The 10641-nt window shown below is 38.9% G+C and overlaps 1 protein-coding gene and 1 long non-coding RNA gene across 5 annotated transcripts; one reads left to right on the forward strand and one right to left on the reverse strand.

Moving 5' to 3' along the window:
• Nucleotides 1-882: 882 nt before the first annotated feature.
• GJA9 (gap junction protein alpha 9) lies at nt 883-8062 on the forward strand. 4 transcript variants are annotated; one of them, XM_026863319.1, is made up of 2 exons: nt 883-921; nt 5795-8062. In XM_026863319.1, exon 2 carries the CDS (start codon nt 6290-6292, stop codon nt 7844-7846), a length of 1557 nt encoding a protein of 518 aa, XP_026719120.1. In that variant the 5' UTR covers nt 883-921; nt 5795-6289; the 3' UTR covers nt 7847-8062. The 4 variants fall into 4 exon arrangements, with proteins under 4 accessions (XP_026719120.1, XP_026719118.1, XP_026719122.1 ...); XM_026863317.1 differs by lacking the exon at nt 883-921 and adding an exon at nt 4520-4965; XM_026863321.1 differs by lacking the exon at nt 883-921 and adding an exon at nt 4520-4965 and having other exon boundaries at nt 6269-8062.
• Nucleotides 6481-10439, reverse strand: LOC113488248. Its single transcript, XR_003399894.1, has 3 exons — nt 8236-10439; nt 6761-6896; nt 6481-6594 (listed from the first exon to the last, which is right to left on the reverse strand). It is a non-coding gene; the product is annotated as an uncharacterized LOC113488248 (long non-coding RNA).
• Between the last annotated feature and the right edge of the window lie 202 nt (nt 10440-10641).

Genomic DNA, 10641 nt, shown 5'->3' on the forward strand with positions numbered 1-10641 from the left:
CCCTAACCCTAACCCTAAACCCTATCCCTAACCCTAATGACTCCCTAACCCTATTCCTTATGGCGACCTAATCTTACCCCTAACCCTTATCTTACACCTAACCCTAACGGCAACCTAACCCCAACCCTAGGCCTTTCCGTAACACTAACTCTAATTACGTCCTAACCCTAACCATAATCGTTACTCTAACCCTAATGGCGCCCTAACCCTAACCCTAACCCTAATCTTATCCTTAACCCTAACCTTATCCCTAACCCTTACCCTAATGGCGCCCCAATCTATCTTCTTAGGCCTGTTCTTCATCAAACTTAGCTGCTTGTCAGAGGCTGTGTAAGGCCGATGCCTCCCAGATCTCCCCTTTCTCAGTTTTGCAACAGCACCTGAAAGAATTTTTTGAGAGCTGTATCAATTAAAGTTTAGACAAATTTCAAAAACAGCGTACTTAGACTAGTTTCACAGAAGGCTAAAACAACACAGCAGTTACAATTATTGATTAAAAGATTAGGCTAATTTCAGTACCGATATTTAAGGGATATGACTAAATACTACAAAATAAACAGTTAAGGAAAACACGGAGTAGCACACTTACTTAATGTGGTACTAACATTCAGATCCGCAATCGCTGGGGAACCCTGGATGCAGTGAGAATTCAGTGCCCTTTCTCGCAAACCAGAAATCCTACACTTCAACCCAATCTACCTGCCACCCCACAAGAACCAGTTCATCTCCAATTAGGGACAAGAACTTAATATGTTTAGTCCTCACAGCTCCACGGGCAAACATCCAGAGCCAGTGACACCTGTTACAACCAACCAGCCTTTTCTTGAGGAAACTGGTACCTGCTGAAGACAAAAGCATTTGTGAGAAATGGGAATGTCCCTCCTGCATTCACCAACAGTGCCTCAAAAAATTTTTCCTCAGGTCAGTAAATCTCACCCTAAAGACTAACTGGAAAATACTTCACACAGTGGCCAGAAGAAGTGTAAAACATTTCAGCCAAGGAAATAGTTTTTATTATTATTTGCCTATTACTCACATGATTGAACACATGCAGTCCAAGCTACCCAACCAACTGGCATATTGCTAAAGTCCTCTTCAAGGAAAAGCAATTACCTTTTCTTTAAAGATGCATAGGCTCATCCAATTGGATGTAAGGATGCGATTTAAATGCTTTGGCCTCAGATCTACAAAACTTATGCACAATCAGAAACGGCAAGAAACTGTTTTTTGAGCATTCTGTAAATGTCTTGAAATGGAGCATTTGGGGAGTACAAGCATCCTGCTTACTTTACAAGACGCTCATTTTAACGCAGTGAATAACGTATGGGGAAAAGGGCAGTTCCAAGTGGAAATACGGCATGCTATCTAAGGTTAAAAATAGCTCATTAGTGACCAGTAAAACACTTTAAACTTTTAGATAAATGCCAAGGCACCTTCAGAAATTTTGCTTGTGAAAGTGAAAACACAAATCTTACTGATCTGCATGCATATCTTAGCAATCAAAAGTGAATCTATCAGCCAGCACAGAAAATGGACAAATATGAAGAACGTGTGTTTCAGTCTTTATACGGTATTCTCTGTTCTGCCTTCAAACACAGGACTGCTGGATTAGTGGTCCTAAAGACAATATGGAGTAGTATGGTTGTCCAAATTTCTCATTATTGCAGATTACTGTTTGTGATCCTAACTTCACTACTGAAAGAAAACTATGGGAGTGAGTCAACATTACCCTGAAAGCCTATAGGACACATCACGGATGTTTGTGCCTCTAGTCATCTAGCTGGCCATTGTGGGTCAGACAAATACAGTAGAAAATAAAAATCAATTGTACACATAAAGTGCACATTATTGATGAGTAGGAATGAAAAGGTCTTGATTGTCAGAGAATATTTCCATGATTGAATGATTTCTGTGGCATTTGACCCCAAGATAAGAAAACATAATATAGTACTTAAAGTTTGGGGGATGTTTGCATGATGAAAAGCCAGTTTGGTAGATTCTAGACCTGGAAGAAAACCAAGCATTATCTCCTTAATGTCACTAAGTATTTTGTTACTAAACATTGCATGTTGTCGAGTTGTTATTTGACTGAAATACCATTTTAAATGAGATAATGCATCCCAGAATATTATGTGCAGATTATTAAATGTTTGTCTTAACATTTACCTTTTAGAGAACAAGTAGATCCCCAGCCACCCTAGTTCAGTCTCACTGATGACTTAGGATTTTCAAAGCTTCAGCATCTTTGCAAGATGTGGGGAGGCCTGTGGACCACTTCAACAGACTTTCACCAATAGCAGAAAAAATGTTTAGAAACCTAATTTAAGTACTCGATAGAAGAGAAATATGTCTAGAAACCTGCTTTAAGTACTTAGTAGAAATGGCTGGCTGTAGACGGATAGCTTGCGAAACTGATCGAAAGTTCCCAGGCAAGCTGTCATTTAACTATGAAATCGGACATGACCTATTGACAGATCCTCAGCACCAAAATTAAAAGATGATTAGATTTTTAGAATTCGCAGCCAAGGAAGTTTATTTATCCTATACAGGACACTTGGATCAGCGATACACTTTTGCAGAGCGCTGAGAACCATGTAAAAGAGAATTACAGTGCTAGAAATATTTCTTAACTCGTATTGATCCTAGCAGTGGACTTACACATTAATACTAGGCATGCCTAACAAGGCCATATACTTGGCCATTGCGCTGCTAATGCTGACTCCAGGACAATCTTTGTAGACAAAACGAGCATATTCCTTTTCCCATCTTTCCTTTTCTACAACAAGGTCTCTTTCCCTCCCCTCTCCCCAACATTTTTTTGCGGGCACTTACTGAAGTTTAGAGTGTTTGAAAGCGTATTCCCCAGCCTAACATCAGTCCCCAAAATGCACTGTAGCAGTCTGATCAGCTCAAAAATTTCGAGTAGATTTTAAGCTCTCTCAAATAGTTTTCACACATCAGCTCAGCTTGCAAGCCACAATCTATGTCTGTGTGGCAGGCAGACTTTTTAAAGATAGCATTTACTCTTAGAATCTTTATGTAAGCAAAGGAAGAAATTATTTATGATGAAACTAGTAAGACACTGGAACAGGTTGCCGGAGAAGGTGTGAATGTCCCATCATTGGAAGTGTTGAAACTCAGGTTGGATGGGTTTAAGGTCCCTTCCAACCCCAACCATTCTATGATTCTATGTACATTTAGCCTGTAAAACTTCTGCCACCACTCTTTCATCTTCTCTTTCACATTAACCTTATATTTTTTAAACTCAGTGAAGGGTAATTTAGGATAGGGAGTATTCATTCTGTTCCAGTGACTCCATCTTTATCCTCCTTTAGGGAGACACAGAGGTTGGTACGTTTGTGCAATACAGGTGCAACCATGGGTTCCATTTCTAATTCTGCCACATTCTGACATGGAGAGGATGTATGGTGTATAGCTTTACTGAATCCTTTACTGTAAGCAAGCAGGTTCTTCAGTAGAATAAACCCATTTATTCACTTGAGTTACAGGGCAACTCTGCTGGGACGATCCATCTGATGTAAAGAAAGGAATATGAAAGGGAGAAATTGAAAAGAAAAAGTTAACAACAGGAGGCTGTTACCCATGAACAATTACAGGAATTAATATGTGTGGCCCTTGCATAACTAAACACCTAGAAAATCACTGTTCTTTGAGACTAGGCAGTTTGTGCACTCTTTTATGTCACTGTTGAGACGGACATGACAAACACCGAATTGTGTAAAATGGCTACTTTATTGTTCTAACAAGCCTTTTTATAACTTTATTAAGAGTATGTGTCCATATATGATCGGTTAGAGACTAACAGTTCATGATTGGATGACCTTTCTCTGTTACAACCTTGATAACCTTCCTTTCCTTGCGGTCAGGCAGTTCCGGTCTGGTAGTTCCTTACTCTTGTTTACTCAGCTCTTCTTGGGACTTTCAAGTCTCTTAAGGGTGTACGGGTATCTGCTCAAGGTCAATATCAAACTTACATTCCGATCCCTTGGACCAGCCGAGGTCTCCCATACTTTTATACCAGAAAATATGTCAGCCTGTTCTAGGTATTCTTCCTGCTGAGGTAATGCAGAGGGGTAGCTGAAGGCCTGGGATAAAAAGAGCATTTGTGTCACCTGGTCTGTTTTTACAGGCTATACACAGGTATCACTACTGAGAAGAATGACCAAGATACTTAGACTGTAATGATAATGATCTGCCCCTAAAAAGAAATACTGATTTATATGGATAGGGAAAATGGTGTAAAAACAGTTCCCACATTCAGTGGTGTTTTAAAGAAGTCAGTATGACAAGTAAGATGGCCTAAGGAGAATAAATGAGAGGTGCAGAACCGTGGACTATAAGAACAGATGCTATCTATGAAGAGGGAGGGAGTTTGGAGTGGCCAAAAGTACTACCATTGGATTTTTACATCAGGAGCATGGTGCTAAGCCATTCCAGGAGAACAGATTCTCTGCAGAAATTTATGACGATAGTATCTGGGAGGATTTATCTTCTTTGCCTTTGCACAGGCAAGCTGAGTGTTTGCTGCTACTGAGATACGTAAACTAAAAGTTAGTCTGAAAGTTCTCTTTTATTCTGTTTGTCTGAGGCTGATATTGTTCTTAAAACTTGGAAAGTGCTGGGGAGGCAAAAGGGAAGATAATCTGAAGGAATTTAGAGCTGCAGATTTTTCATTTCTAGCTTTTTAAACTGAGATTCTTTCACTGGTCGTAGTTAAATTATGCTTGGAGCAGTAGCAGACTCAACAACAGATTGATTTTCTCCTCCCTCCATCCCCAGCAAATATAAATTCAATGTGCAAAGCTTGTGCTCCATCACTTGCTCCTGTAGCAAAATAAACTGCTTATAATGTGAAATTTACTCACATGGATGGAAGATGGCAGGGGTTGTAACTTTTTATTGGACACCGCACATCTTTAATTTTACACATTTTTGTAACGAAAGGTACGTTTTTTAATTTGCATTTATTTTTAATTTGTTTGTCTTTAAAAAAATGTCTAATTTGTATACTGATAAGCAATATTATTTTCATGTTTAGTAGGCTGCCTTAACATAAAGTTTCCTCTTTGGAAACTTTATTCATCGGTATTGCAGCCGTCAGACTGCAACTTCCATTTGATTTCATAACATTCCTGTTTTACTGGGTGAAAATTAATCCCATGTGAATCGAAAACAGTGTTAAACCACCTTTCTTCTAAAAAAAAAGAAACCCCAGATTATTCTGGTTTTAGTATAACTGGATTCTACTGATTTGTACTGTACATACAATGAAAAGGTAAATCTACAGAGGTATCATTTATCCCCTCACATAAAAAAAGGAAAATATTTTTGTTAGTATATACAGTAAGATAAACACTCAAAAGGAATTTAAAATCTTGTCCACAATGTAGTATCCTGTAATGGAGAAAGAAAGAAACATAGGAAAGAAAGATGTGCAATTACACACATATATTACCAGTTTATCTGTACTCAGATGGTAATCATTTAGGAAAATTCCAGTAGAGAATTTTTGCAGAAATAATTTTTTTTTGCACAGAATCAGTACCAAAGATAGCAACACTTGACACTTAGGCACTCTATTCTGTATTTCAAATGCAGGGGAAACTGGACCAGTTACAGTGACTCTATTTATTTATCATTGACAACTGCAAACAAAAATCAATTGTCTGTGCCAAATTATATGCCTAATTATATTCTTTAATTTAACAGTGCAATTGTAGTGAGATGTTCCCTCTCGAGTTCCTTTATGTAACCAATTTTTGTTACAAAGCAGCAATTGGACATTACCATAACCTCAGCTGCGAAGTGGGGCTTGGAACATCCAAAAAGGAGGACTAGGAAATACTCCTCTACCTTCATAAGTGTCCGAAGTATAAATGTACTGCTCTGGCACTGCTATTGGATGATGGTTCACACAGACCGCATACTGCTCTTAAAATCCTACTACAAGTCAGGCACCTTAGCTTCCACTGATATGATGCAGACTGAGGGTGCTTAATACCTCATAGTGATCTGCTTATCAGGATGTCCTGTACTGATAAATTAGACACGGGCAGATGATGCCCTTCTCCCTTTTGTAGATGAGAGAGACTAATACCTAGATTATCAAGGAGCTAGTGGGTCTTGTTGCCATGGTTACATTGTGAGATATGATAGTTTTTCTCGGTGTCACTTTTTTTGTAATGCATTAACGGAGGACTGCAGCTTTTACGACGTTTTATTTTTTTTTTTCTCTCATACATTTTAGTGTTAAGATGGCAGAATAACCATGGGAGACTGGAATTTCCTTGGAGGCATTTTAGAAGAGGTCCACATTCATTCCACTATTATTGGAAAGATTTGGCTAACGATCCTCTTCGTATTTCGAATGCTTGTTCTCGGAGTGGCAACTGAGGATGTTTGGAATGATGAACAATCAGAATTTATATGCAATACCGAACAACCTGGTTGCAGAAATGTGTGCTATGATGAGGCCTTTCCCATCTCTCTCATAAGATACTGGGTCTTGCAAGTTATATTTGTGTCTTCCCCTTCCTTGGTGTATATGGGTCATGCCTTATACAGACTAAGAGCCTTGGAAAAAGAGAGGCAAAAAAAGAAAGCTCAGGTGAGAGTGGAACTTGAAAGCACCGAATTAGAAATGACTGAAAATCGGAAAAGGCTGGAGAGAGAACTTCGGCAATTGGACCAAAGAAAGCTAAACAAAGCACCCCTGAGAGGCTCTTTGCTCTGCACTTACGTGATACATATTTTCACAAGATCTGCAGTGGAAGTCGGGTTTATGATTGGGCAGTATCTTCTCTATGGCTTTCATCTAGATCCCCTTTATAAGTGTCAGAGAGATCCATGTCCAAACACAGTTGACTGCTTTGTATCTAGACCAACAGAAAAGACAGTGTTTATATTATTCATGCAGTCAATAGCGACTGTATCATTGCTTTTAAATATCCTAGAAATTATCCACCTAGGATTCCGAAAAATTAAAATGGGACTCTGTGGGCAGAATAAAGACAAGAATGACCCTGACAATTTCTACGTGAACAAATCTAAGAAATACTCTGTGATACCGCACTCTTCCTTGGGAATATCCACCACCTCTCAAAAAACTCTTCCTTCTGCACTTAGTAGTTATACCTTTTTAACGGAGAAGCAAACTGACACTGACCTCTACCCAGTTCTAAATTCTCGCATGTTTCAGTCTGTGCAGAATAACATGGAAAGCAGCAGCAATTACACCCATCGCAATCAGGAAAACAAATGGCCAAAGAAGAGGCCAGCTACAAATGCTTTAGACAGTCAGACTCAAAATACTAGCACAAATAATAATGAAGGCTTGCTTGGTGAGCTTGGGACTGAAGCGCATGATGAGGAAAAAGAAACTGAAAAGAAATATTTCCGTGCTGTTACTCAGAATGCAGACAACGCTTTGAGCACATGCTTGAGAATCTTTGCTGAAATGCCATCTCAAACTTCACTGCAACCTGATAGAACTGTTCCTATTATCAGTTTCAGAAGACAACATGGAATCAGTTCATCTTGGAACTGCTCAGCAATGGTTGAGAGTGCAGGAGCCTCAACAAATTCTCTTCCAACAAACAGCAACAGAAGACAAAGCAGTTTCAGTGCAAACAAAGCCCAACCTCCTTACAATGCTGATGTAAAAAATTCTAACCAACCAGACACTCCTGACTCTACAGGGGAGGTGAGCTCAGAATCTAAACAAAGTAGAAACTGTGATAGTCCTAAGCCTTTCTCTCTGTCCAGGCAACTGTCGCTGTCAAGTAATGCCAGCAACAGGCGTGCCCCCACTGATCTTCAAATATAGTGTGAGTTAACCCATTAATTGCTATAGTCAACGCTGGGATAATTATCGAACATTGCGACATAAGCAAGATCTATGTATAGAAGTAGCTGAATCATTCAACTATAACCAGCTGTTTCACTGTTGTGGTTTAACCACAGCCAGCAACTAAGCATCACGCAGCTGCTCACTCACTCCTCCCCCCTCCCAGTGGGATGGAGAGAAAATTCGAAAAAAAAAGTAAAACTCATGGACTGAGATAAGAACAGTTAAATAACTAAAATAAAATAAAATAGAATAATAATGACAACAATAATAAAATATTATAATAATAACTGTAATGAAAAGGAATATAACAAAGGGAGAGAAAAAAAAACAAGAAAAGACAAGTGATGCACAATGCAATTGCTCACCACTCACTGACCGATGCCTGAGCAGTGATCCACTCCTCCCAGTCAACTGCCCCCAGTTTATGTACTGAGCATGACGTTCTATGGCATGGAATATCCCTTTGGCTAGTTCAGGTCAGCTCCCTGTCATGTCCTGGTCATGCTCCCTCCCAGCTTCTTGTACGCCTGCCTACTGGCAGAGCAAAGGAAACTGCAAAACCTTAACTTATGATAAGTGCTACTTAGCAACAATCAAACATCAGCATGTTGATAACGTGTGTTATCCACATTATTCTCACACTAAATCCAAGACACAGCACTGTATCAGCTACTAGGAAGAAAATTAACTCTATCCCAGCTGAAACCATGACATTCAGATAGAAAAGTTGTGTAGCCCTTTGAAACCAGTCCTTTAAACCTTTTAAACAGTCTATTTACTTCCTCTGTAATGAAAGGGTTGTTTTGACCTCAGGGTATAATATTCTACACTACCCTTCCAGCTAAAAAGGAAAATATACACCATATAAGTGCACATATTAGGAAAAGTCAGGCATAAAATCACATCTGATACTATTTAAATTGAATAAAAGTATAAAACAAAATTTACAGTCTAACAATGTATTTTACATTAAGACTAGTAAATGAAATTAGGCTAAAGATGGCGCTGGTGCTCTCAGGAGAAATGATCAGTAAATATGTTTCTGCTTAATCTCCTTGAGAATTCAAACAGATGCTTGATGGCTGTCTAAAAGCAGAATGTCAAACACATTCCGCTATTTGAACTGTTAAATGCAAAAAGAACAAAACAATTGACACACGTATCACTAATTCTTTGACTCCACAGTACACTTTTTTTCAGTGTATCACCACTGACTTCCTCCACAGAAAACTGAGTGAATCTCTTATTTACCAGTAAATACTCTATTACATTTGTAAAGAATCATGAATTACAAGCTTTAATTTTGCATAACACTAATAATTTAGCAGTTTATTGTTTTTTAAATCAGAAAACAAGTTACTGAAATTTATTAATCATAAATTTTGTATTTCACAAACCATGAAGAAGGCATGAAAAAATGGGGAAAAAAATAAAGGTAGTACCTTCCTACTTTCAGCTACAGTGTCAAAAAACATAAGAGGTCTATCAAACTGTAAAACTATTCCTTTTTTGGATACTATGGGGTTCACCTGTCCCCAAAGTTCAGACAAACTTTTAAGCTAAAAGATGCTTACAATTGTTTAGAAGGAGTATTTCCATTTGTGCTTTTTATGGGGGTAATAAAACAAAGGATATTCATCCACTTGCTGCTCCAATCCATACAGCATAAGGCAAGTTCCATGAAACATCTTGAAATAATAAAGGAGGGAATGTAGCATCACGATATTATGGCATCATTAAATATTTAATGTGAATTATCACTATGCTCACGAGCCAAACATGTTTCAGATTGGCTGAAGGCTGTACAATATTAGGAAAAAGAAGGCCCTTTAGCTTGCAGCTGCAGCATTAATTTGGCCCTGTCCACATAAGGAAGATGCATTAATATTTTTAAATTACTAAAACTGTTCACTGTAGAGTTCTCTCCAGCAGCTATTCTTCTCACCTCTAGTATCACTCTATGTGTATACATAAATACAGCCCTACGTAATTTTGCTTACATTGTAATATTTAACACTGTGTAGTATACAGGAATGTATATAAATGTATAGCGTGTTTTAGCTGAGTTAATACTGCTACAGTATGTAATCCATGCATTTCTTGATGCGCAAATTTCTGTGGGCCATAACTGCTAATGCATGTGTTGTACTTCATGTCTCTGTAATAAAAAGCCTTGTATTTAATGCACTCCGCTCCCACTGTCTAAATAATAGAAAATTAGCATTTAGATGCTTACATATGGGATATGACACTTGCATTTCTGTTGGTTCAAGATATAAAAGAATTTGTTTTTCTGCTGCTGACAGAGGAATTTTATTGACTTTTTTTGTATGTGGACATGGGTCAAATTCTGTTTCATCACAGCGCTTTGTCAATAGCAAAGTGAGAACTGAAGATACTGCAGACCAGCATGAAGAAAGAGTGTGAAAAGACCCTAACACCGTGGGTGCAAGATTATTCGGTTGGTTCTCTTTTATAACAAATAAATTTTATCAGTCAGTAGGTGCCCCAGCGTTTCACAAAAATAGACCGATATAACCGTTTCCGTTTTCCAAAACAGGCTGAGGCAAAGGGCCTTTCCGCTGCGGAGACTCCACCGCAGGAAGCTCCCTGAAGCCCCCTGGGCAGGCCGCCCTGCAGCCGCAGCTTGCTGCAACTTTCTCCTCCCGCGACTTCTCACTCAGCTCTCGTTACTTCTCGAGCCGCAGGTACGACGGTCACCTGGGCCGAGCGAGGCCGCGGTCCCGGGCGGCTCCTCCCCGCTCCCAACA

This window comes from Athene cunicularia, assembly GCF_003259725.1.
Source record: "Athene cunicularia isolate RWA chromosome 23 unlocalized genomic scaffold, athCun1 chr23_part1, whole genome shotgun sequence".
NCBI classification, from domain to species: domain Eukaryota; kingdom Metazoa; phylum Chordata; class Aves; order Strigiformes; family Strigidae; genus Athene; species Athene cunicularia.